Source organism: Orycteropus afer, unplaced genomic scaffold (genome assembly GCF_000298275.1).
Source record: "Orycteropus afer afer isolate SDZICR_OR568_19922 unplaced genomic scaffold, OryAfe1.0 scaffold00020, whole genome shotgun sequence".
In the NCBI taxonomy this organism is placed as follows: Eukaryota; Metazoa; Chordata; class Mammalia; order Tubulidentata; family Orycteropodidae; genus Orycteropus; species Orycteropus afer.
The window spans coordinates 12,585,630-12,612,799 of NW_006921607.1; the positions used below are offsets into that span (position 1 = coordinate 12,585,630).

The 27,170-nt window shown below is 52.2% G+C and overlaps 1 protein-coding gene across 1 annotated transcript in view; it reads left to right on the forward strand.

Moving 5' to 3' along the window:
- Positions 1–570: 570 nt before the first annotated feature.
- Positions 571–27,170, forward strand: part of DLGAP4 (DLG associated protein 4) — a 97,777-nt gene continuing 71,177 nt past the window's right edge. The window contains exons 1-5 of the mRNA XM_007934626.2: positions 571–1,569; positions 4,656–4,897; positions 7,072–7,186; positions 10,245–10,295; positions 13,586–13,826. Coding sequence (XP_007932817.1) covers positions 571–1,569; positions 4,656–4,897; positions 7,072–7,186; positions 10,245–10,295; positions 13,586–13,826 — 1,648 coding nt within the window. The remainder of the gene's footprint in view (positions 1,570–4,655; positions 4,898–7,071; positions 7,187–10,244; positions 10,296–13,585; positions 13,827–27,170) is intronic.

Genomic DNA, 27,170 nt, shown 5'->3' on the forward strand with positions numbered 1-27,170 from the left:
ATGAACATTCATGTACTAGTTGGAGTCACTGGGGGCATGTGGACAGAGTTTGGATGTGTAGCCTGGGTGCTGTCATGTGTGAGGCTCCTTGTGGTGGGGGACAGAATCAGAGAAGGGAAGACATGCAGGGTGGGCAGTTCTCCTACCACTACCATGTTCCAGCATGGTATCCAGAGACCAAGAATTCTGAGTTCAAACCTGGTTTTCCAAGCAATTCTGAAGATACATTCATCAGGGGAGGAGAGGAGAACATATTTTGTTGAACAGTCTATTAGCTTGATTTGAAACTTTTCAAAATGTACACATATAGTAGGTGGGTCTCCATTGGTACTCTTGTCCTGGGTCCCACACTGTTGAAAAGTTCTAGGGTTGGAGGCTCCACTGATCTCAGAGCTCCTCCCAACTCTGACATCTGTGAGGGTCTGGATGATCTTCCAGGTACCTGTCCCCTCTCAGTCCAGCCGTCTGTCTGACCCTTCTCTGTCTTCTCTCCCCAGGATAGCTGCTGCCCGGGAAAGGTGACCCGGGCGCCCTGCTAGGGCGACGGCCCCTGCCCCACGGGCCAGGATCATGAAAGGCCTCGGTGACAGCCGCCCCCGCCACCTCTCAGACAGCCTGGACCCACCACATGAGCCCCTGTTCACAGGGCCTGACCGTAACCCTTACCTGCTATCGCCCACAGAGGCCTTTGCCCGCGAAGCTCGCTTCCCAGGGCAGAACACTCTGCCAGGGGATGGCCTTTTCCCACTCAACAACCAGCTGCCACCCCCCAGCAGCACCTTCCCCCGCATCCACTACAACTCCCACTTCGAGGTGCCAGAGGAGAGCCCCTTCCCCAGCCATGCCCAGGCCACCAAGATCAACCGGCTGCCTGCCAATCTCCTGGACCAGTTTGAGAAGCAGCTGCCCATTCACCGAGATGGCTTCAGCACTCTCCAGTTCCCCCGTGGCGAGGCTAAGACCCGCGGTGAAAGCCCCGGCCGCATCCGTCACCTGGTCCACTCAGTGCAGCGGCTCTTCTTCACCAAGGCACCCTCACTGGAGGGCACAACGGGCAAGGTCGGTGGCAATGGCAGCAAGAAAGGTGGCCTGGAGGACGGCAAGGGCCGGAGGGCCAAGAGCAAGGAGCGGGCCAAGGCCGGGGAGCCTAAACGGCGCAGCCGCTCCAACATCTCAGGCTGGTGGAGCTCTGATGACAACTTGGATGGGGAAGGTGGCGCCTTCCGCAGTAGTGGTCCGGCCTCTGGGCTGATGACCCTCGGGCGCCAGGCAGAACGCAGCCAGCCGCGCTACTTCATGCACGCCTACAACACCATCAGCGGACACATGCTCAAAGCCGCCAAGAACAACACCACTGAGCTGACCGCCCCACCACCCCCGCCCGCACCCCCTGCTGCCTGCCCCAGCCTTGGGGTGGGTACTGACACCAACTATGTCAAACGGGGCTCCTGGTCCACTCTGACCCTCAGCCATGCCCACGAAGTCTGCCAGAAGACCTCGGCCACCTTGGATAAGAGCCTGCTAAAGTCCAAGTCCTGCCACCAGGGTCTAGCCTACCATTACCTGCAGGTGAGTCTCTGCCAGGGTCAGGGGTAGTATGAGGAGGATGCACGAGATACAAGGCCCAGCTGGGCCACAGATTGATTTGGGAAGTTGGTTCCCTTGGGCCTCTGTTTACTGTGCTATGAAGTGGGTGGCTGTGATACCTGCTAATAAAGGAATTTCTTCCACTGGTTGTGCTCTCACAGCTATTAATTAGGGCCCCTCCGAGCCCATTTCCTGGGAGACAGAGTAGGAACTCAAACATGTCCATGTATCTGTCTTCAGAAGATCTGGAAGCTGGCCATCCCACTTAGTATCATAGGGCCAATTGTGTTACATGCTAATAGCCACATGCCTGCTTCCTCCACCAAACTGGGGGCTCCGTGAGGACAGGAATCACCTTTAACATAGCCATATGTCCTCAAGGCCCAGGACAGGGTCTGGCATGGAGGAGGTACTCAGGAAATGTGAGAGGGAGGTGGGAGGGCTAGATGGACAGCTAGTGAACAGAGCTAGAAATAAATTAAGGCCCAGTCCTGGTTATCCTGATGCTGGAAGAAGAAAGATACACAAACAGGCAATCATGTCTTGGGATGTGATGGAGAGCCCATGGAGGCCCTAATCCAGTTTGGGGGCTAGTTTTCTTCTTTCAAATGCTAACATCCACTGAAGCACTTAGGCAGGAGGTGCAGAATGGCATGGCCTGGCTGCATACTTCTGTGGGGATCTCAAGGGCAGAGCAAACAGTTGTGGGTGGAAGTTATAGGAAACAGATTTCAGGACACTACACCATGGAAAGGGCTGCTTCTGTAGGTTATGAGACCTCATCCTGGGGGGATATGCAAACAGGCCTGGCCCAGCCTTGGGAACCAACATTAGGATGCATTTTGAACCTGGTGAGCTTTAAGATCTGACAAAGCCTCAAGTCCTGTCATTCTATATAAAATTTCAGAGTGAGACTATAAGGGAAAGGGCAGTTTTTGTTTTGTTTTGTTTCTCAGTAGGAGGAAACAGAAATCTGGGCAGTGTTTTAGGCAGTGTTTTATGTAGCCTTTAGGGCTTTTGTAGCGCTCAGTCCCCTTCCTTAGTTTGGAAACATCAGAGAGGGCGGTATGTGACCTGGCTCCTTCTCAAAATGGTGTGGTTTCGTCTGATCCTGTGAAAATGCTCAGAAGCATCATGAGGGGAAAGCCCTGTAGGCCATGGGGTTTGTGCTGCCTGCTGGGGTTATTGGGGTGGGTTGTTGGGGGAAAGGGCTGGGGCAGGTTTAGAGCAGGGAGGAACAAGGCGATGTTCCCAAGGGACAGGAGAGGGTAAGGGGGTCAAACTAGCAAGCCCTTTGGGAAGGTGGAATTCGCAGGCCCTAATGATTGGTTGAGCAGTCACCTGGGGGGTTGTGGGAGGGCTGTGGGGGGTCTGTGAGGTGGAACATCAGCCAGAATCAGCTACTGGCACTGAGGGCACTAAGAAGGATGTGGCACCTGTGTGAACATGGTGATGACGGGAGTGTCCATTTGTGTGCTGTGTACACTGAAATGTGTGGGCCGGGGGTTCATGATGAATGCACATCTAGTATGTATTAAGGCAAAGACACAGTGAGGTGGGTACATGCCAAGATGTGTCCACATGCAGTGGTTGCTAGTGCATATGTGAGGAGGGGTGTGACTATGGTGAGGTGTGACTGTGAGGTGTGTAGGCCCTGTGTACATGTTGAGGTGTGTGTACGTGGTGAAGTGGCTGCCAGTGTGTGTCCTTAGTGGTCTGTGGTACACTGTGAGCGCTTGCTCACAGACATATGTTGGCTCTCTGCACATGCTGAGTTGTGTGTACACAGTGAGGTGTGACACTCTGCTGACTGAAGGTCGTGTCAGTGCTGAAATGTGTGATTACTTCCTTATGAGGTGAGCATCCACTGTGTGGACATGACAGTTAAGAAGTGAAGGAGGGTGTAGACTGTGTGCTCCCTCGAAACAGCAACAGAGCTTGGCTGGAGAGGGCTGGGGAGGTCTTCTCACTGCCACCAACACTCCTGGGGATTCAGAGATTCGGGGCTAAGATACTGCCCTTACAGCTGTGACCTCATCTGACTGCTAATCAGGTTGGCAATTCAAGGCCACCAGCTGTTCTACAAAAGGAAGATGGGATAGTCTACTTTCTTAAAGGAGTTCTGGTAGCATAGTGCCTAAGGCACATGACTGCTAACCAGAAAGCTGGCGGTTCAAACCCACCAGCCACTACAAGGAAGGACGGTTGGGCAATCTACTTCTGTAGTGATACTGCCTCGGCCTCCCAAGGAGGGGTCGCTATGAGTCGGGTCCAACTCGACAGCACATAACAATAACAACTTCCTTAAAGATTTATTGCCTCAGAAACCCAACAAGCGTCGCTCTGAGTCCGAATCCACTTGATGACAGTGAGTTTGGTTTGGTATTCCAGGTTCAGATGGAGAAACTGAGCCCTTTCCATCTCACCAGGTGACTGCTTGACAACCAGGCAAGCTCCTCTTTTCCTGTATCAGTTTCCCCATCTGTGAGATAAGGAATGGTGACTGGCTCTGAGGATGCTGCCCCCTCCTGGTGTGTCTGGATCCCCTGAGCATCTCACCAGCAGCAGCCCAGGGTCAGGCTCCGGTTCCAGGTCTGCAGACTTCTCCCTCCCTCAAGCCCGGTGTTCTCACCTACACAAAAGCATCACGAGCATCTTCAGAGTGCGCGCACAAGACGGGGAAAGACATTGTGATCATGGCCTGGGGCGGTGTTGCTGGGGCGAACCCAGCCTGGGATCCGCAGCGAAATCTGAGGACCGGGAGAAGGACAGGGACCTGCTTAAGGCCATTCAGTGAGGTGGTGGCAGAGCCAGGTCCGGACCTAAGTGTCCTCCTCCCCAGACCAGGGCTCTGCTTTGCTGCTGGGTGTTTTCGATGGCTGTAAACTAGCCCAGAAGCCAAACTCTCCAAAGTGGGGAGCGAGAGAGAGTCAGGGTTCGGCGCCGAAGTTTCTCACCCTCGGTTCTCTTTCCGGGTGAGGAGCCCGAGGCTGGGTGGCTGGCGGGGAGCCGGAGAGTGTGGCCTACCCTCCGCGTTATCTCCGCTGAGCTCTGTCCTGCATCCCCAGGTGCCCGGCGGCGGCGGCGAGTGGAGCACCGCGCTGTTGTCCCCGCGCGAGGCGGACGCCTCGGCCGAGGGGCCCATCCCATGCCGGCGCATGCGCAGCGGCAGCTATATCAAGGCTATGGGCGACGAGGACAGTGACGAGTCCGGAGGCAGCCCCAAGCCCTCACCCAAGACCGCGGCGCGGCGCCAGAGCTACTTGAGGGCCACGCAGCAGTCGCTCGGAGAGCAGAGCAACCCCCGCAGGTGCGCACGCAGCCCCGCCCCTAGTCCCGCCCACAGGCAGGCGCTGCCCCCGGGAGCTCCGCCCCTGGGAAAGCCTCTCCGAGGTCTGAGCCGGCTTGGGGAAGATCTAACGGCGCTGGTGATTCCTGCCCGCTGGGAGCTCTATCCCTGTGGAGTCCCGGCCACCCGCAAGCCCCGCCCCTTTGTGATTCCTACCGCCTAAGTAGACCCCTCTTCCTTAAAGTGAACTCCGCCCCCCGTGGGAACCCTGCGCACCGACCATCCCTGGGTCTTGGGGTCATACGCCTTTAGGTGAGCCCCGTTCACGTGAGGTCTGTTCTCACAAGCGAGCGCCGCCGTTCACAGACAAGCCTTGCCCCTTAGCTGAACCTCTCACACGTGTACCACCGCCCTTGGGAGCCTGGGCTGTGGTGAGCCGCCCCCACCCCCACCCCCAGCGGTGCCCTGCAGATGAATCCAGCCCTCCAGCCTCAGATTCAGGTCCTCGAGGTGAACCCGCCCTCAGGTTAGCCCAGTCCCTGAGATCCTTGGGGTTGGCTACTTCACTCTGATGAGTTGACTCATCAGCCCAGCACTTTGAGGAACCACCCCATGGACCCCACTCACAGTTAAGTCCTGGCCACAGATGAGCCCTATTTTGTGCCCAATAAGAAGAATCTCTCTGGTGACTGACCCAGATAAACTCTACCCATAGGAGCCACATCCCCAGGTGAGTTCCATTTCCAGAGCGTCTGCCAGGGGATCCTCATCTTCAGTTTAGGAGCTCTCTGCTCTCGGTGAGCTCAGCACACTTACCAGCACGTCCCAGGGAAGTCCAGAGCCTCTGTAACTCGTCCTCACACAGAGCTCCAAGATTGGTGTGTCAGAAGTTAGAGAAAGAGAGAGACAGCCTTCACCTGTCCCATAACCCTGTCTGGAAGCCGTGATTCTGCCCACCTTCTGTTGCTTAAGACTTGGAAGAGTTAGAGGGGACGATCTTATTCCTAGTTGAACCAGCACCAAGCAGTAGCATCAAGCATGGAGGGAGCAAAAGTCTAGTTGGCTGGTGCAGAAGCCAGGGGAATTGGTGGGAAACTACTGGCCAGTTCCAAGTGTGCCCCTCTCTGAGCCTCAGCATCCCCACTTTAACTGAGGGGACTGAGCTGGAGGAGCTCTAAGACCCTTGCTAGTCCTGAGATCCTAGGACTCTGTGAATGACTAGTGGGTGTTAAGGTGGGAGAGGTGGGCAAGGTCAAGGCACAGGCCTTGAATGACAGGAAATCAGTACTAGTAACGGGACTATTACCATTTGCTGCCTGCGGCCCTGCTGTACCATGATCAGTATCATTGCATCTTCCCCACAGCCCAGCAGGCAGGCAGTGTCATCCCACTGTGAAAGCAAGGAAACAGGCTTAACAAGGGATAGTGACCTGCCAGGGTCACCTAGCAAAGACGCTGGATTCCAGTTCAATCCAGGACCTGAGCTGCTGGCTGCTTGGGTTTTATCCCTAGAGCTGGGGTCAGGGAGGGTCCAGGGTCAGGCAGCTGTGAGAAAGATGGAGGAGGTGGGGCATGGGGAGAAGAGGTGAGTCTCCAGGGACCTGGCAATGTAGAAAAAACTGAGGCCAAGGCCTTCCGCCTCTGGGATTGCCCTAGATGAGCAGAGGCCAGCCAACAGTGTTGCCATCAAGGGGCTTCCCTGAATCCTAGCAATCCCATTGGGCAGAGTAGGATTTCCAAGGCTGTATTCTTTGCAGAAGCAGACTGCCACATCTTTCTACTGTGGAGCAGTTGGTGAGTTTGAGTCACTGACCTTTTAGTTAGCAGCCAAGTGCTTAAACCACTGTGTGTCAACAAAGCTCCTTTAGGGAAAAGGCAGGGACTGCAAAATTGGGCTGGGCTGGGTTTGAGTTTGAAATGGTCAACTGCGAGCTGGTGCTGCCATCTCGTGGCTGCAGTGGGCATGACAGGTGAGGGCCACCTTTATCCTCCAGATTCACCATACAGTCAAGACCTCCTAAAGCTGGGCACTCTCCCCTAGTTCTTCACTCTCGACCACTGTCTGGGCTGTCAGTAACTTCCCTTGTACCCTCTGCTACTGGATGACTTTGGCCAGTCTTTTCCCCTTTGGGTCTCAGTTTCCCAGGCTGAACAATGGGTGGGCTGAGCCCCATCTGCTCCCCACCCCCTACCAGGAGTCTGGACCGCCTGGATTCAGTGGACATGCTTCTACCCTCCAAGTGTCCAAGCTGGGAGGAGGACTACAACCCCATAAGCGACAGCCTCAACGACTCCAGCTGCATCAGCCAGGTGAGGGTGGTGAGCACGCCGAAAGACCAGTGGGCTTAGGAGGGCCGAGCCTCTGCCCCTCAGCTCATTGACTCCCATCCAGGAAAGGGACAGATGTCCGGGCACTGTTGAGTGGTCCCCAGATGTCTGCACTGTGTTTCTGTTTAGTCTTTTCTTTGTTCCCGAGGCTGCCTGTGTGTGTCACTCCGCTCCACCTGCTATCCCTGTGGCAGGGCCTGACACGTGTGACCTCTTGAGCCAAGGGCCCTAAGGAAGGGGCCATATCACTGTTGTCAACCAGACTGGGGTAGGGGGCTCTTTCCACCTCTCCTTGGGTTCTGAACCATGAGGACAGGGAACTGAAGACCTGGGTTCAAGCCCCCATCTTGTCTCTGACAGTATGACCCAGGACAAGTCATATCTCTTCCCTGAGCCTCAGTTTCCTGACTTACTACAGGAGGGTGATCATTCCTAGTTCAGAGGGTTGGAGTGAGGACTAAATGAGATAAACAACTGAATATGCTCAGCAAAGGGTAGCTGTTGTTATAGTTTTTGTTGTCACCTTGCTGTGTGTCCTTGGGCAAGTTGCTTTTCTACTCTGGAGCTCCGTGTCCCATCTAATCAGTGAAAAGCTGGACTTCTAGAGCCCAGACAGCTCTGCCATGAGTAGCAATGAGCACTCTGTACTGGACTTTTAATTTACCAGCTGCTCTCTCAACACTCAGCTCCTTGAACCCTCACCACAGTCACCCCCAACTAAAAACCCAAACTTACTGCCATCGAGTCAGTTCGACTCATATGACCCTTCTTGGGTTTCTGAGGCAGTATCACTTTGGAAGTAGATTGCCCAATTTTCCTTCCGAGGAGTGCCTGGTGGATTTGAACTGCCACCCTTCTGGTTACCAGTCAAATGCCTTAGGCACTGTGCCACCAGAGCTCCCTCCAGGAAGCCTTATTATCCATTTCCCCACTCCACTGATAGGAAACCGAGGCTCAGACAGATGCTGTCATGTCCCAAGGAGGAGGCGAAGCTGGGCAGGGATCTAGGACTGTCACACCTCACACCTGGACCCCAGCTTCTGCCATGTGCACAGTGTTTTAGGGTTTGCAAAGAGAAGCCAGCCCAAGCTCAAGGGTTCCTCCTTTGGTATGGACTGGGAGGCCTGAAGCTGGTAGACACCTGCATATAGTAGCACAGTGAGGCAGTGGGGCATCCAGGTGCAGACCAGCCTCTTTTTGGGGCAGGAGCAGGCCGCAGGTCCCACAGGGAGGCTTTGGGGCCTCATCTCCTCACCACTCCATTGTTCCTGGCCTGGCTAAGCCCTCTCCAGGTCCCTACCCCCAGCACTGTCATTCCCAGACTCCTGGGAGACTGACTTCAGACGTGGGGAAGGGTAGAGGGCCCCAGCCCACGGGACCCTCTGCCCCTGCCACCCTCATCCAGGCCCCACCAAGTGTCACCTGAACTGCTGCCTGGCCTCCATGGCTGCCACCTCCAATCCATTCCCAGCGGCCAGAGGGAGCTTGTAAGAGATGTAAGTCAGATCACACACACCTCCCCCTGCTCCAAACCCTTCCATGGCTTCCCCCTTACTCCAAGTAAAAGCCCGAGTCCTTACTTGAACCCATGGGGCCCCGTGAGGTCCAGGCCCAGCCTCCCTCTTGGACCTGATATCCTATGAGCCCTACTGCTCACCCAGCGCCAGCCACTCTGGCCTCCTTCCCACTCTTCACACACCAACCAGTCACTTTATTCCTGCCTCAGGTTGTTGCGTTTGCTGTTCCTGCTAGCAGGAACACTGTTCTTTCAAATCTAGGCAAGAATGAAATATCACCTCCTCAGAAAAGCCTTCTACATCCTCTGCCTAAACTAGCCCCCAGGCACTGTTCCCTCCCCATTTTTTGTCTTGTCAGCACTTATCACTATCTGAAATTTTATCTGTTTGCTTATTTATTTAATGACTGTCTCTCAGTTAAGAGGGTGGGACCTTGCTATCCTGTCCCCATGGTGTTCCCAGCATCTGGCCTGTGCCTGGCCCAGGGCAGGGGCCCAATAGGTGTTTGCTGAATGGACAGCATCCTTCCCTGTCTGTCATACCAGGTTCTCTTGTCTTTCAGTCTCCTTGTCTCTCTGTCTGTCTCCCTCTGTTTTTCTCTCTCTGTTCCATCTCTTCTAATTCACATTTTTCCCTGAGTCTTTCCAGTCTGTCTTCATCTCCATGTTTCTCTCTGTGTGTCTCTTACACACACCCTATCTCCATCTCTTCCTGGCTCTGGCAACTGGAATAGTTTTGCCCTTTGACAATACAAGGCTTGTGGGGTCAGCCAGGCTGGGGACCCCAGCAGCTCTTGCCCGTCACCTTTTGCTCAGCCCCAGCTGTCTCTTAGTCCAAGGTCCTCTGACTGCCAAGGCCCACTTACTCATGAGCTTGAGCTGACCCAAGCTACATATGTGGCCCTAAAGTTAGAGATGTCCCAGCTCGGGCTATGTCTCCAAGGCCTGGATGCCTGCCAGAAGGAGCCCCTGTCCCACCAGGAGCTAGACTACTTAGGTCCTGCCTGGGAGGAGATGGCTCTGGGCTCCATGCCTAATCAGTAGATTCTGGTGGGCTGCCCACCCAGGTTAGATGCAGCAGAAATGGCATCCATAGCCCCCAGGACCAGGCCAAGAGAAAGACCTATAAACAATAGCACATAAGTCCTCCACCATGCCCAGCCCCAGGAGGAGTGAGCCTCCTATCCCAAAAAAACAAACTCACTGCCATCAAGTTGATTGTGACTCATAGTGACCCCTCCTGGGATCCCCCAGGCAATCTCTCTATGGAAGTAGATTGCCCAGTCTTCCTTCCAAGGAGTGGCTGGTGGGTTTGAACCACCAGCATTCTGGTTAGCAGTCAAGTGCCTTAGCCAGAGCTCCCAAGAGGAAGCCAAATGAGACATCCTAGCATCAGGGTCTTACCCAGCCTGGAGAAAAGGTTAGACAAGCCAGCCCCAAGTTTTCTTGTAGCCAAGCCTGTATATCCCACTCTAGCCCCCAATCCTGGTCTCCCCTGTAACCCTCCCCCTCTCTTTCCTGCAGATTTTTGGACAGGCCTCCCTGATCCCCCAGTTGTTTGGCCATGAGCAGCAGGTCAGTATGTTTGCCATTCTCTCATACCCCAACTCCAGAGTCCAGGGCCAGGTCTTAGGCCTGGCATCTGAGTGGTCTTAGCCCCTCCACCCGGACAAGTACAAACAGTTGCCACAAGGAAAGCTGCCATCAGTGAGGATAGAGTTGAGGCCCACACTGGTCCCCTGAGCCTCCCCTCCCTACCCTTATTGCTTTACTTCTCTGTGCCTCAGTTTCCTCTTAAAAGTGGGAAAGAATGAGCTAGGTTCTATGGCTGAGGCAAGGAACAACTTCAAGTTAATGGAAGGCAGTCCCTGAAAGTCCTCTGCCTCTTCGCTCCTCTCCTCCCTGCAATCCTGGATTAAGCCAGGAAGTTTTTTATTTGGCCATCCCAAAATAAAATAGCAGGGGCCTCTAGCTCCCAGCCTCCAAAGCCCCTGACTTTTCTCCTTTCCAGTGCCCCAGTAGGGCCTTTCAGGATGTTGGGGGTGTGGGGATGAATGTGGAGAATGTTTTACAAAGTGGATGGAGTTGGTGCCAGTCCTGGCTGTATCTGGCTGTCCTAAGGATGCCCTCTCCCAGGTACACCCATCCTGGCCCTGGAAGTGGGCCCCTCTCTCCCTGGCTCTAACCCCAAGACCAGAAAGTAGGGTAGGAAAGGTGGTCTGAGCTCAACCTCTCATTGTAGCCTGGAGTGGGCAAGGGACTCATCTAAGGCCACATGTCCTGTGGGAGCAAAATTAGGACTGGACCCACATCTCCTGATCCCAGCCTCAGATGCTTTTCTCTGTCCTCCTCCCACACACACATCTGAGCGCCTTTTGTACACATTATTCCAAAGGGTCTTTGGGGAGCCCACAGTGGGCCAGGCAGTGAGGGTTGTTCCCCTCTCTGAGCCACCTCTAACAGAACGACAGTACCTACTTCAATGGGGTTGTGGTGAGGGTGCCATGTGTCATTGTACAAAGCCCCTACACAGGAGGTCCTTGATGATAGACATACCGGCAGCACGGGCCAGCTCATCCCCACCCCCAGCTTGGGACCATCTTGGCCCAGCATGTACAAATCCCCATACTTGCTCCACAGAACTGTCTGTTATAAATACAGGCACTTACTATCCCAGACACTATCCTAAGCATGTGATGGGCGTTGTTTTATCTTGACAAGAACCCTATGAAGTTAGGATTATAGTTAGCCACATTTTTATAGGGTGGGGAACTGAGACACGGAGAGGTTAAGTGACTTGTCCACGTTCATATTGTGAGGAAGGGATGGACCCAAGAGTCAAGACCTGGCAATCTGGTTCAGAGCTATGCCATTGTCACAATCCCAAAGTAAGACCTCGTTAGTCACAGGAGCATCTCGGTATGCTGCAAGTCACAGCAAAAGGGTGACGCTTCCCTCTTTATTATCCTCCCTCCTGGTGATTTTGGCTCTGCCACATAACCTATATTTTAATGCATCAGCGCTGTCCTATAGAACTTTCTGCAATGATGGAAGTGTTCTATAATCTGTGTTATCCAGTTAGGCAGCCACATGTCCATATGTCGCTGTTGAGCAAGTAGAATGTGGCTGGTGTGACTATGCCAAAACCAACCTGTTGTCATTGAGTCATTTCAGAGTAGAACTTCCCCCCACTGGGTTTCCAAGGCTGTAAGTCCTTACAGAAGCAGACCACCCCATCTTTTTCCCGTGGGATGGATGGTGGGTTGGGACCTCTGCTCTTTCAGTTAGCAGCCAAGCACTTAACTGCTGTGCCGCAAGGGCTTTTAGTGTGACTCTAGTAGCCACTAGCCATATGTGGCTGAAAAAAAAAAAAAAACTCAATGCCATTGAGTCGATTAGACTCATACCCATCCATGGGTTTCTGAGGAGGTATCACTATGGAAGTAGATTGCCCAATCTTCCTTCCGAGGAGTGGCTGTTGGGTTTGAACCGCCAGCCTTCTGGTTAGCAGTCAGATGCCTTAGCCACTATGCCATCAGAGCTCCCATGTGGCTATTTTGGGTTAAATTAATTAAGAGAAAACTAAGTGTAAAATTCTGTTTTATATTTTAATTAATTTAAACCTAAATAGCCATATATGGCTAGCACTACAGTGGACAGCACAGATTTTGACCTTTCCAAACATGTTCTCCAAATTGGGTGACGATTTATTTTGTCATTTTATGTAATGCTCTTAGACAAGAACACAGGCATTCCATTTCAATTAGATGAGGAAAAACTGACCCAGACCAGGATAGTGATGGCCTGAGGTCATAAAGCCAGGTCAGAGGCAGAGCTAGCCCCCAGGCCCAACTCCATCTTTTCCCCACATAACCCTTAGTCTATCCCAGGCCTTTCCCTCAGACCTTCACTAAGGGCCCATATTTGGCCAGCTGACTCCCCAGGTTATATGCCCTGTGGTCCTCAGTTACCAACATGTCAGGAGGTATGGGTCAGATAGACCCTTCCAGAAGTCTTGGAGAGTGTGTATTGTGAGGGGGTAAAATAGAGAAGCAAAGCCATAGATTTGCAGGATCCTACATGGTCATCTCTGGAACACTTAGAAACCATCTAGACAAGGTAGAGCTAGATGCAAGATGGCAAATAGCATATATACCACCATTCTAAAAGCTGCCCATGGCAGACATCACTAATCAATCCTCACTGCTGCTGCCCTCATTCCAGTCTTCTCTCACCAAACTGTTACATGAGCATCATCTCTAACCTCTTGCCTCCATTCCAGACCCCCATCCAATACCTGTCCTTTACCCTAGGCTGGATTAATCATCCTTAAATATATATTTTGAGTGTTGGTTCTTCCACTTCCTCAAATCAGGCCTCTGGCAAGAGTCTTCCCCTCACTGACCTTCTGTTTCTTTGCTTGTAAAATGAAAGGATTGGACCATAGCATGGTAAATATCAGTCTACCTGCTGTACTCACCCCCATTCCAATGTTACTCATTGATTACATCCTTCTTTCCTGCTGAACTCCGATGTGACCTCAAAATCTACTACCAGTTGACACACAAGTGTGGGGACACGAGATGAAATCTAGTTAACATCCTACAATATTCCAACTTTTTTCCTCATTTTAGAGATGAGAAAATTGAGACCCAGAGAAGGGACATGGCTTGCCCAAGATCCCACCTCAAAGGTTGTGTATTTCTTAAGGGCTGTATCTGCCCATCCTAGACCCCAAGTGAGATGGGTGGGATGGGAAGTGAGGTCTCTCAGACTCTGCAGGCCCGCAGCTGAGCCAGCCACCAGGCACCCCTACCCCCAGGATGGGCAGAGCTGGCCCCTGACACCTGCCTTTGCCGGGACAGGTACGGGAGGCAGATCTGAGCGACCAGTATGAGGCAGCCTGCGAGTCGGCCTGCAGTGAAGCAGAGTCGGCAGCAGCAGAGGCTCTTGACTTGCCACTGCCCAGCTACTTCCGCTCCCGCAGCCACAGCTACCTGCGGGCCATCCAAGCGGGCTGCTCGCAGGAGGAGGACAGTGTCTCCCTGCAGTCTCTCTCCCCACCGCCCAGTACCGGCAGCCTCAGCAACAGCCGCACGCTTCCAAGTGAGTCCCATGATGGGGGGCGTGGGGAGGATTACTTTGAAAAAATCCAAGGTACCAAGCCCCTGGGGAATTCTGGGGAGGAATCATGGGCTGCCCAGGACTGGAGAGATGGCGCAAGGCCTCGGGGCTGACCTGTAGACCCACTGGCAAATGGGAACTCAAATGGGCATCACAGAGACAGATGCCACCTGTGATGCAGGGATTTGGACAGGGCTGGAACTTTTGGGATGCTTGATTGCCCCTGAGTCCCCTGAGCTGGTCCAGCTCCCTGGCTTAGAGCAGCCACTGCTGGTGGGCAGGCCTTACAGAAGCCCTACCTACCTGTTTGGATAGTTCACGTAGGCAAGCCTACGGGGAGGGGCAGGGTGGGCAGGGTGGGCAGAGCCTGCAGGGAGAGGGCAGCATCTGCATTGAGCCCTCTCCAAGGGACAGGTTTGCAGGTGTCTCTCATATCCACAGTGCGAGCTATTACCTTTCCTGATTCTAGTTCTAAATCCTCATGACTGATCAGAGAAAAGATGGACCCTCAGTCACTGAATGAAATAATAAACAGAAAATCAAGACCAAGTGAAAACATAGCAGTTTCTGGTTTAGGAGAGAGGGTTTGGGGCTTACTCTCGCTAGCTAATTCTCTAAGCCTGCTTTTCCATCCATAAATTGACAGCATAAGCTGGACCCCAGAGAGCTCGAGGAGATTAAATAACACTGCTTAAGGAGAGTGTTGCCAGGGCTTTGCACATGGTAGGAGCTTAACAAGTGGTAGCTTTTATTCCTGGTTCTCAGACTTGACACTGAAACTTCCGTACCAAAGCCATAAAGGCGAGTGGGGTTGGATTGGTGTAAGAAGAGAAACAACTGTTTCAAGCATTCAATTGGTGTTTAATGCAAATGAACTGGAGCCCATAGATACTCTGTACACAGGTACCCAACTTATTGACTGAATGAACTGGTCTTTGCAGGGGGCAGAGCAAGAAAAAATTTGTTTTCATCATTGCCTTTTAAATCCACTCTGATCTTCCCGCCCTAGACTTAGGATACGTTGGGCACATCAGGCCTCTGTGAGACCATGCCCTTAAGTTTTCTGGAAGCTCTTCTGACCAGATAAGGGCCTTGGCTACATGGCACTTTCTTATTTTTCAGAATGTTAATGAATGTACTGCAGCTACGCTAATGACACATACCCAGTCATACACTTGAGTACCTACTGAAGTCGTTGTTGTCTGCCCTGGAGTCAATTCTCACTCATAGCGCCACTACAGGACAGAGTAGAACTGCCCCATGGTGTTTCCTAGGCTGTAATCTTTATGGGAGCGGATTGTCAGATCTTTTCGCCTTGGAGCAACTGGTGGGTTCAAACCATCGACCTTTTAGTTTGCAGCCGAGTGCTTAATCATTGCACCACTAGGGCTCCTTGTACTTATGTACAGATACATACACATTTTTGTATGCTTAGATACATACACATTTTTGTATGCTTACCACAAAATACACACACACACACACACACACACACACACACACACACACACACATATATATATAAAGAAGCTCTGGTAGCATAGTGCCTAAGGCATTTGACTGCTAACCAGAGGGCTGGCAGTTCAAACCCACCAGACACTCCTCGGAAGGAAGGTTGGGCAATATACTTCTGTAGTGATACCACCTTGGAAACCCAAGGAGGGGTCGCTGTGAGTTGGGTCTGACTCGACGGCACATAACAACCACCACCACCACCACAAAAATATACCTAATAGCTAGAGACACCTGCACATACACTCACATACATGTGTGTCTCCTTCAAGGCTCCTGTCATTTCCACACCTGTAAGCAAATCATGTCGCCAGTGCAAAAAAAAAAAGAATTCTCACCTGGGCCCTCAGGGGGCATCCTGTGTTACCCTGCTCAGCCTTCCTTTTCAGATGTCGACAGCCACCACTGCTGACTTGCCCCTTTCCCCTCAAGCATCTGATCCTCTTGTGCTTAGGAGGTAAATACACCCACCTCGAAGGCAAAATGGAAGCCACCAGTTCTTCAGACCTGTGCCCAGAGCTGCAGCTGGGCCATGCAGTACGTCTGTGCTGAGTTACAAAAGGGCACTCCTCCTTAAGACACTTGACTGCCATCTGTTAAAAATTGTCATAATGCATAGCTTTTATTAGAACAAGGCCCTTGACTGCCATCTGCCAGAAATTTGTTGTAATAATTATATAATTCAGTTATGTCTATGCTGTGAACAACACTTCCTGCCTTGTATGTAGCGTCCTTAATCAGTGTAAAACGTTTGCAGCTATACATGGTCGTCCTCCCTGTGGTCACCTCCCTTCACACAGACATACACAACACACACAGGCACACCCTTACTCAGCCACGGTCCTCCCCCAGGGTCACCCCTGCTCAGAAGACTGCCCTACCTCCTCAGGGTCTGTCTCCCTAGTTTTTCTGAGCCCCCAAGTTGTTAAGGAGCATGAAAGCTCTCTGTCACTTTCACATGGGCACGTAAGCACTCATGCCATATGCAGGCGGGTGGGTAGACATGGGTGAGGGGCCTTTTCGAGGCCATCAGAGCTTGGCAAGGGCTGGGCCATGAGGAGTGGCTGTGGGCAAGGCATGGAACTGCCCACCCACCCACAGCTAGCCAGCTTCCCTGCTGCCAGCACTCAGCTGCCATCCCCTTTCCCTCCCCCTTTCTGACCCAGATTCTACATTCCAGAAATAGCTCCGGCAGGTGACTGGCAGGCGGGGGGCAGCTCCATCTGGGAGGGTGGGGGAGCAGCAGCTTGGCTGCATGTACACAGCCTGCTCCTCCCCAGTCAAAGGACCAACCTGGGAGGGGTCCCCAGGAGGGGCTGCAGGGGCACCCTTACCTCTCAGTCTGCCCCTCCTCCTGTGTCTCCTCTCTAGCCTCTGAGAAAGAGGGGGAGCGAGCTGAGGCAGCTCCCTTCTAGTCCCTCCTTTTCCTTCCTCTGCCCACCTTTCCTCAATCCTCTCTCCTTTTCTCCATCGCTTCCTTCTAGCTTCCCTTCCCCTTCCTCCTTCTCTCTCTACTTCCGTCTTGGCCTTCTGTCTGTCTCCCTCAGTCTTCTGTTTCTCTCCCCACGCTCTCCCTCTCTTCCTGGCCCTCCCCCACACCCACTCCTTTCCATGTCTCTCCCACTCTCTGAATCACAAGGGAGACTGTGACACCCCCCAGGGGGCTCAGCAAGCATCATGGTGATGCAGTGGTGGGCTGCGCGTGGCACCCCCCACTCCTGTCAACTGCACTCTGCACCTGTGCATGGATTACCTGGGTGCAAACACACACAAGTACCCACACTTGGGGTTTCTACTTGGCAGTGCTTGAGGCTCTGGGCTGAACTGGGGTAGATTCCAGGCCTGGGAAACACCCTTGTTCCTTGCTTAAAGGGTCTGAGTCTCAGCTCTGCTATGTGACTCTGGGTGGGTCCCTGCCCCTCGCTGGGCCTCAAAGTCTCCATTGGTGTTGTGATGGCATGGGGACCCCCAAGCACCTCTTATCTATGAACATCTAAGACCCTCACTCTGCTCTGCCCTCTCTTCCCCACCCCTGGAGCTCTCCTGCTTTCTCCTCTGATCCACAGCCCCCACCAGCAGACACAGGAGAGGCTTACCAAATTCCAGGAAGCACTCAATCCTCCAATCAATTTTGTTCCCTAGCACCACCCTCTGCTCAGCCCATTCAGTGCCCACAGTGTTGAGGCCAAGAAGAGCCTCAAAGAACATCTAGTCCAGAGACTGCAAATAGATTTCAATTTGTGTGTCATCTTTGATTTCTGGAGCTCAGGACTGAGATTGAGTTAAGCAAAGAAGTGTGCCACCATCGATTACTGATGTCTGCCATGGTGGGCATAGGTACACATATCTGCTATTTCTGATTTAGCCCACATCTTCCCAGCATTCACACATACACACAACCACATGTAGGCATTTTACACACAGAAACTATAGCCTAGAGAAAGTGAATGACTTGATCTTAGTCAATGAACTGTGTTTCCCAGGTGGTGGAGCCACCTGGCTTGAAAGCCTTGTGTTCCATTCTTCTGTGTGTGTGGGAGCCATCTGAGGTCCTGGAGAAGAGGTACTGTATGGCCATGGCGTTTCAGGGGGAGCCATTTGGCAACATGGGCAGATGGTTTGGAGGCAGGGAGGCCACTCAGAGGCTGAGTCCAGGTGAGGAACAGGGAGGTCTAGGCAGGGGGCTGTTGGGGTCGGGGAGGAGTGGAAGGACTCAGGAGGCCAAAGGAGGAAGGACTCAGAGGAGCCAAAATTCCTGCTGCTGAAATGGGCAGCTCCCCACAGAGTGCACTGGAAAGAAGGCAGGCTTTCTCCCTGGGCTCCACCAAGCCCTTGGACCAGGACCTACCTGGTGTATTGAGCATCACTTGTGTACCCAGTGCACAGATCATCACTCTTCTGAGCCCCATTTTTAGGCAGATCTGTTGAGCTTTCTTGGAGAAATAGTGATGGGGACTTAAGGCCTGGTGGGCAGGTCTCAAATACTAGCATTGAGACTCTGGGCCACCTTATACCCTCAGGGGTAGAGAGTCACCCCAAAGGAGGAGAGACTGAGGTGCTTAAATAGAACTATGGAGATCCTGTAGGCAGCACAGTGGTTAAGGGCATGAGCCTTATAGTCAGAAAGCCCTTTACTCAACAGGTGTTTATCTGTCACCTGCTATGAGCCTAGCAGTGCTCAAGGCACCAGAGAGACATCAGTGAACAAAACAACTAAACCCCTGCCTTCATGGAGTAGATATTATTTTTGGGGTATGGAGAGGCAGGCAAAGCAATAAACATAAAGAAGTATATCCATATGGTTTCCTTCGAAACTGTTAAATGCTATGAAAAATAATGCTGCAGGGTAAAGGTTATTGGGAGTTCTGATAGGGTGAGGGGAGGGGTGTTGCTATGTAAACAGGCTCCCAAAACCAAACCCACTGTCATCGAGTCAGTTCTGACTCACAGGAATCCCCATTGGGTTTCCAAGGTGATAAATCTTTACAGAAGTAGATTGCCCCATCTTCCTTCCACAGAGCAGCTGGTGAGTTTGAACCACCAACTTTCTGGTTAGCAGTCAAATGCCTTAAGCACTGTGCCACCAGAGCTCCTTATAAACAGGGTAAATACAAAAAAACAAACTCACTGCTGTCAAGTCGATTCCGACTCATAGCAACCCCTCCTTGGGTTTCCGAGGCAGTATCTCTATGGAAATAGATTACCCTATCTTCCTTCAGAAGAGTGGTTGGTGGGTTTGAACCTCCAGCCTTTTGGTTAGCAGTCAAATGCCTTAGGTACTGCAGGGTAGGTAGGGTCAAATTCATTGAGCAAAGGCTTGAAGGAAGTGAGGGAATGCGCTGCCCTGGAGGATGTTCTCCAGGCAGCGAGAGCAGATGACATATGGTACAGGGGCCCTGAGGCAGGAGGGTGCCTGGTGTGGCTGGGCTGTGTGAGCTCGAAGAGAGAGCATGGTGAAAGATGAGGTGCAAGGGAGCAGGGCAGAGCACACTGGGCCTGATGACAGGCCACAGAAAGGATTAGCTTTGTTCTGAGCTGGATGGGGAACCATTGGGGGCTTTTTGAGCACAGGGGTGACATAATCCAATTTACATTTTAGAAGAAATATCAAGGCTGCTGTGTGGAGCTTTGATTGATGGGTCCAAAAGTGAGGAGGCCAGATAGGAAGGTGATGGTTTACCCAGGGCAGCAGTGTGACAGCATGACAACTACCCAGATCATGGATGGCTTCTGAAAGTAGGGCCAAGAGGATTCCTTGGTGGATTGGATGGATGTCATTCATCTGCTAACTGGAAGGTTGACAGTTCGAACCCACCACCTGCTCCACAGGAGAAAGTTGTGGCAGTCTGGTTATGTAAAGATCTCAGCCTTGGAAACCCTATGGGCAGTTAGTTCTAGTCTGTCCTACATGGTTGCTATGAGTCTGAATCAACTCGATGCCAATGGGTTTGGTTTGAGTTTTATATCCCCAGGACGGGAAGCCTTGTGGGGATTTGGATGAGATGGCTTTGAGTCTTGACTGTTCCCCACTCTAGGCTATGGTAGAGCCAATGCTACTTTGCAGGGATTCCAGCCAGACCCAGCCGGTGACTGTATACAGTAGGTGCTCCATAAATATCTGCTAGAACCCTAAAACATTACCATCGACAGGAGCAGCTGAAATCCTGTAGCTCAATGAGTCTCCACCTTCGTAAAATGCAAACTCTGAGCCTTCCTGGGTTCAGGCCCAGGAATCTGCATTTCAACCAGTACCCTGATGCAGGTGTCCACCAAAGCCACACTTTGAGAAATGCTACCCTGATCCAGTTTCTCTCTCCAAGGGACAAATGGGGCTGGTGAAATGGAGAGGAAAGGGGACTTGTCCAAGATCAGGGAGTGAATGTATTGAGTGGAGGACTCAAACCAAAAACCAAACTCGCTGCCCTGGAGTTGGATCTGACTCACAGCGACCCCTCCTTGGGTTTCCGAGGCAGTATCACTATGGAAGTAGATTGCCCAACCTTCCTTCCGAGGAGTGGCTGGTGGGTTTGAACCTCCAGCCTTCTGGTTAGCAGTCAAATGCCTTAGGCACTATGCCACCAGAGCTCCTCAGTGCCCTGTAAATGATGACTCTCCCTTTCCCCCTTCTCCCAGCCCTGGTAATCATTAATAAAGTAGATATTTGCCTGTTTCATACAAGTCAGATCATACAGTATTCGTACTTCTGTGTCTGACTTATTTCACTCAGCATAATGTTTTCAAGGTTCATCCATGTTGTAGCATGCTTCAGGACTTCATTTCTCTTTATGGCTGAATAATATTCATTTGGATATATATGCCACGTTTTATTTATCCATCCATTGATGGACACTTAGGTTGTTTCCACCTTTTGCTATTGTGAATGGTACTACAGTGACCATTGCTGTGCACATTTCTGTTTGCATCCCCACTTTCAGTTATTTTGGGTCTATGTGTAGGATTGGGATTGCTGGGTCATCTGATAGTTTTATGTTTAACGTTTTGAGAAACCTTCAAACTGCTTTTCCACAGTGGCTGTAGGTACCATTTTGCATTCCCACCAGCAATGGATGAAGGTTCCAGTTTCTCCACATCTTCTTTTGTTATTTTTAGGGTTTTTTTTTTTTTTTTCCCTTTCTTTTCTCTAACCTCCGTTTTTTTTTACACTTTTATGCAAGCAGAAATCATGAGAATGGTATTAGAAACACTCCTCAGTCCTCACAACAGCCCTATGGGATGCCTAAGATCCTTTTCTCCATTTTCACACTTGGGAAAAACAAATGCACAGGTCTGGGAGCAGAGCAACTGGTCTTTGCACGGCACAGGGGTCACTGTAGGTGCCACCTGGAGAGGAGGCCTGAGAGGAAGTGACAGAATCAGGAGTGAATGAGGAGGCAAAATGAGAACGGGGAGAAGCGAAAACTAGGACGGCGGCTAAGAGCCACGAGGGCAATGGTAATCTGGGCGGAAACTGGAGTGGCGATTTATCAATTTGAGAAGCACCTACTGTCAGCCTGACTCTTGAGTTACGCACTTTGGCTTTCAAAGCATCGTGGGGCGCTTGTTACACTTTACAGAGGATGTAGAGTATGCATCTCGCCCAAGGTCACACAAGCAGCGAGAGGCTGAGTAGGGATTCTAACCTAGTGTGTAGTATTTCTGATGAGAGCAAAGCGGGAACGTAGGGGACAACCAGAAATATTTAGGATGTAGACTTGATAGCACTTGAGAACTATAGACTATGCAAGGTGAGAAGAGTCAGGAAGCTATTTTTCTGAGCCTTAGTTGCCCCCTTTTTACAGCAAGGCGTCTGCTCTGTGAAGTGGTCCAAACTCTTCCACTCTCCGCCTCCGGCACCGAGCAGGCGTCCCATTCCAGCTGGAACCGGTTTGGCGGGGCGGTTCGAGAGGCGGAGCACCCTTGTGCTCAGGCATGCGCGTGTCGACGTTGGCGCGCGCTCCCTTTCATGGGCAATCAGCCTGGGCGTGGGCTGGACTGAGCGCATTGCGCGCTTGCGCACTAGCCCAGCCGCGCGCGCACACGATGGGCCACGTGCCGACAGGGCTGCACGAGCTCCCGCCCGTTCCCGGGAGTCCCGGGTGACGCGCGCGCGCGCGCGCGCGCGCGACTGACGCGAGAGGCGGGGTGGGGCGGGGCAGGCGCTGGGCTTTAACCCAGAGGCCCCGCCCCTCGGGCGTACAAAACCGGAGCCTCAGGCCGCGTGAGGGAGGAGGGTGAGTGCCTGCCGCTGGCCGCAGCTGCCGCCAGTCCGTCCGTCACTCCGTCCGTCTGTCCGGTCCACGTCGCTGCCGCCGCCTCCTCAGCCCGGACGCCCAGGGCCCGCCCAGCGCCGCCTGGAGCAGCCGCGGCCCCGCGAGGAGACGGGCACCGCCCCCGCCCCGGCCCTGCCCCCGTCCTCTTCCCCGTCTGTCCGTCCGTCCGTCAACCCACCCGCCCGCGCTTCCGTCCCTCTGTCCAGCCGCCAACCCTCTGGCCCGTCTCCCCGCTGCTCCCGCTTTGTCTCACCCTGGATCGCTGTCTCTTTGTCTCTGCCCTCGCGCTCCCTCGCAGCCCCTCCCTCGCTCCCCGATCTCGGGGTCCCCCTTCCGAGCGCTCCTCTCATCCCTCAGCCTACCTTTCTGTGCGCCCCATTCGTCGAGGCTTTTTCTCAGTGCTCCCCAGGTTTTCTGGGGCGTCCTCTTCAGAACATCCTCCATACTACCCCCAGGACACTCCTCTGAGCTTCCTGCCCATCCTGTGGGGGTCCTTATCCCCAAATCCTTGGGATCTTGACTCCTCAGAATTCCCATTCCCTCAGGATTTTCCCTCTTCTGGGTGTCCCCCGTATTCGCTCGGATCTCCTAAGCCTCTGGGGGTCTCCCTCTTAGAAACCCCCATTATCTCCCTTGTTCCCTGGCTCGGAGCCGCTACCAGCCTTCCCTAGGTTTGCTCCTGGGCACTGTTTCTCTCAGGCCTCTGGTCACCCACATTTGTCTGGCTCGCAGCCCCTAATTTGCTCTTCCCGCCTCAGCCCCTGCCCTCACATCTGCCTTGGTGGTCTCACTACTTTGTTTCCTGCGCTGAAGGCCTCCCTGTAAGCCTGCTGCTTTGCCCAGGCCTCTTGACCCCCTTGCTTTCTGTGCCCGGCCCGTTTTCCCTTCTCTCTGCTCCCGTGTTTCCCCCGTCCCTCTTTCTGTCTTTGCCGGTCTTTGGGTCTCTGACCCCCATCCGGCCCTCATGGCTTTGTGTCTGGAGCTCTTGAAGCAATGTGAGTGGTGGGGTGTCCGGGTCGGGCCGGAGTTGGCCCGCAGGCTGGCCGCGGCCGAGGCTCCATGGGGCTGGCGCTGGGGCAAGGGCTGGCGCTGGGGCAGGAGACTCGGGGGCTTCCCAACAAAGAGGGGCAAGGAAGGCGGGGCCAGGCCATCTGGCAAGTGGGGGGCCTTCCTGCCCTGAGGCTTCTGCTTTAGTTGCTTGAGTGTGTGTGGGGTGCCACAAGCTGGGCACCCCTGCCCACTTGGCCTTGCATGGCCTGGCACTTTGTGATTGCTTGTGGGCAGGCCTGGGCTATTTTGGAGCTAGCAGGATGTGATATCACTTGGGCGTTTATTTAGACTGAGTTGGGGGTGGGGGCTGTGTTCTTGCCAACTTGAGTAAAGAAATTTTACAGGGGGGTGCAGCCTCCTAGGCAGCTGGGCTGTGGGATCTGTGGCCAGAGTTTTGCAGGCTGTCAGAGTGAGCAGGTGAGCAAGGTTCTGTGCTGTCTTGGTCTTTGCTGAGACTCAGTTCAGAATGAGAGGGGGGAGAGGTTGTTGTTAATCTGATCACCCTTGAGTATTGAGCTTGGAAGGCTGAGACCTCTGGGGTCTTAGTTCTGCCAGCTTACAGCTGTGTGACCTTGAGTGAGACCCTCAACATCTCCAAGACTCAATTTCCCCATCTTATAAAAAGGGGATAGTTGTGCCAAACTTAGAGGGTTGTCGTGAGCATGTAGACATGCATATGAACTGTCAGCCTGTCTTTAAACTGGTCCCCAGAGAGGGAAAGTAAGTTACCCCAGGGTGTCCAGCAAGTTCATGGCAGGGAGGGTACAGAGATCCAGGCCAGGGCATCCACAGTCCAGGGCTCTTTACCCTCTACTTCACTGCTCTCTGACTGTTCAGGAATAGAGCTTGCCCTTCCAATAGAACAGGGAGCTAACTGCCCCTTACACCCTGATTCCTGGTTCCTCTTTGTCAGTTTGTAAAGATAGGTGGGTGTGCCCAGCAGGATGTCTGTGCTGGAGACAGTTGGATTTTCCATCTCATCTTTTGTAAGGGTGGGCCCTCACTGGCCAGTGTCATTTAGGAATGAAGTCAGTCAATTTGTAGTTGTCAACTTTGCTGTTTTCCTGCCTCCCCATAGAGTCAGGGAACAAAGGCCCCAGCTGGAGAGGTTCCTCAGACAGCTGGGCTCTTTTGTCCGGGAGCCTAGGATTTCCTAGAACTTTGGAGCAGGAATTGAGAGCTTAGCCTCCTTGTCTTGCAAATGAGGAGAGTGAGGCCCAGGGAAGGACCCATAGAATTGAGCCAGGAATCCTGGGTGCCATGGCATTGCCTGTGAGGAAAGAGGTCACTGTCAGACTGGTGTCACCTATCCACTGGTATATAATGGCAATCTCTGACATCCATTGGCCTTTTACTGTGTGCCTTGAGTTTGGCACTTTGTGAACTCTTTGGAGAGAGGAGGAGAAAGGGCTTGGTCCCTGACCTGGAAGTGAAAGGATCAGGGTTCTGGTCCTCACATTCTCACCTGCTCTCAGAGAGGTCGCTTTTCCCTGGACTTCAGTTTATCTGTAAAATGTTCGCCCTAAGACTTCTTATAAAATCATTGGATCCTTAAGAAATTCTGCGGGGCAGGTGCCAAGGTTCTGTTCCTGGCATTGATATGCTGATGCTAAGGTTTCTGGCAAATATCTTCTCTCTGGGCCTCTATTTATCCATCTGAAAAATGACAGATTTGCATGCATGGTCTCTTAGGTAGCTCCAGCCCTGATATTTGAGGATTCTAAGGCAACTCAAAGGTCAGTTGTTTGTACCTGTATCTCATCTTACTAGTTAAAGGTGTGCTTAACCACAGACTGAGAGGGAGAGGTGCCAGATGCTGGGAGCTGATGACCTGCTGTGGCGTTCCATAGGAGACAGGTCCTGTTTGGGTGAAGGGGTCAGAAAGGCTTCCAGGAAGGGGGCAATGGTAGTGTTTGAGCTTATCTGGGATAGTGTAGGATCAGGACAAGCAGAGATGAAGGGATGGGAAGAGCATTCTAGGCGAAGGGAACTGTGTGAGCAAAGAGATAGGCCAGTAAAAAGTGCATGTAGCAGGAACAGTGAATAGACCATCTTGGCTAGAACTTGAAGAAGAGTAACTGGAGATAGTGTTGAAGGCAGTGGCTGCAGCCATGGAGGGCTTCAACTGTCAGGTATGGGGTGCTAAAGCCCAGCAGTTCCGTGGGAGAAAGATGTGGCAATCTGCTCCCATAAAGATTACAGCTTAGAAAACCTTTTGGGAAGTTTCTACTCTTGTCACATGGAGTCATGGTGAGTCAAAATTGATTTGCAGCAGTTTTCCTGACCATTATTCCTCATAATGATCCTAGTAAGAAGTCAGAAGCCAGTGGAGTTCTCCGTTTTACAGGGTGAATGAAGAATGGAGATCTAAAGGGGGCAGGGCAGAACTGGTTTTGGGATAGCTCTGCCTATAGACAGTATACTTGAAGTGCATGGAGTGGGAGAGTTGTATAGGAAGGTGTGGGGCTGGGCTGAGGCAGAGGCAGAGTATGATGATGGGGGAAGATGTGGGATGCGTCTTCTGGGACAGCAGCACAGCCCTTGGCTAAGCATGAAAATGGTCAGGCTTGGCTCGTCCCTCCCACCAGACACGTTGTGCTGCAACGCAGCTACTGTGCTAGGCTGCCAAGGATTGTTTGTGAATGTTTCTGCCGCGGTCTTATACAAACTTTTGAAATCCTTACACTTCAGGGGTCTGTGCCATCTTACTGAATAGACTAGAATTCAAGAAACCAAGTCCCAGGCCCAGTTACATCCTCCTGGCCCCTTGCCTTAGGCTTCCCCTTGGGCAAGAGCCTGACCTCTGGCCCCTAGGGCCTTTCCTGTGGCTTCAGTTCACCAAGTTTTTACTGAACACTTATTGTGTGCCAGACCTGAGGACGTTGGAATTGGAGATGAATGAGGCCCAGTGGGATTTGGGTGTGTTGAAAATAAATAGCACAAGGGATTTTCAATTCAGAGAGTCCAAAACCGAGATTGTGTGTGTGGAAACCTTTGCCACTCATAACTCATCTTTGTTTGGTGGTATAAAAATAGCAAAGGCTTAGTTCTACTGAACTTTTAAGGAGTAGATTTTCCTTATCATGTACAAATGGTTCCAGAGAGTAGAGAGAGTGTGGGCTTTAGAGCAACAAGCATCTGCTTTTAATTGGTCTACATCACTCACTGCCTGTGTGATCTTGGGCAAGTTACTTTCTTTGAGCTTCAGTATCTTCATCTGGAAACCCACGATAATCATATTTACACTGAAAGATTATGGTAATTAGATGAGGTTGTATATATGTGTATACATACATTTTTTTTATACATACGTGTGTGTGTGTGTGTATATATAAAAATATGATAGCATAGTGCCTCAGGCGCTTGACTGCTAACCAGAAGGCTGGCAGTTCAAACCTACCAGCTACTCCTCGGAAGGAAGGTTGGGCAATCTGTTTCTGTAGTGATGTTGCCTCAGAAACCCAAGGAGGTGTCGCTTTGAGTTGGGTCCGACTCAGTGGCACATAACAACAACATATATAAATATAAATAATTGGTACACAGTAACTGCTTAATAAATGTGAACTCTTAATATAAATCCCTCCCAGTAATATCTGGGTCACTTTCTCTCTGTGGGAACGAGACAGGAGGCCTAGCCTCTTTCCTACCCCACCCCTTGTGGTTTAGGTAACCAGGAAAGCACCTTTTGGCCAGTCTAACAACAATAGGAGCAGTCCTCTAATCTCTCAGGTGCTGTGTGAGGCATTGTGTAATTTGCCAAGCTTTTTTCCTAACCATTGTTCCTCACAGCAATCCTAGAAGGAAGTGAGAAGCCGGTGGAGTTCTCCTATTTTTACAGAGTGAATGAAGAATGGGGATCCAAAGCGGGTAGGGACTTGCTGAGAGTCCCACAGCAAGCAGTGTTGGTGTGGGGGTTTGGAGCCCAGGCCTCTTGACTTTTCTTCCCCCACAGCTTTTCTCCAAATTTATTATTATTGTTTCTGCCTGTGGCCTC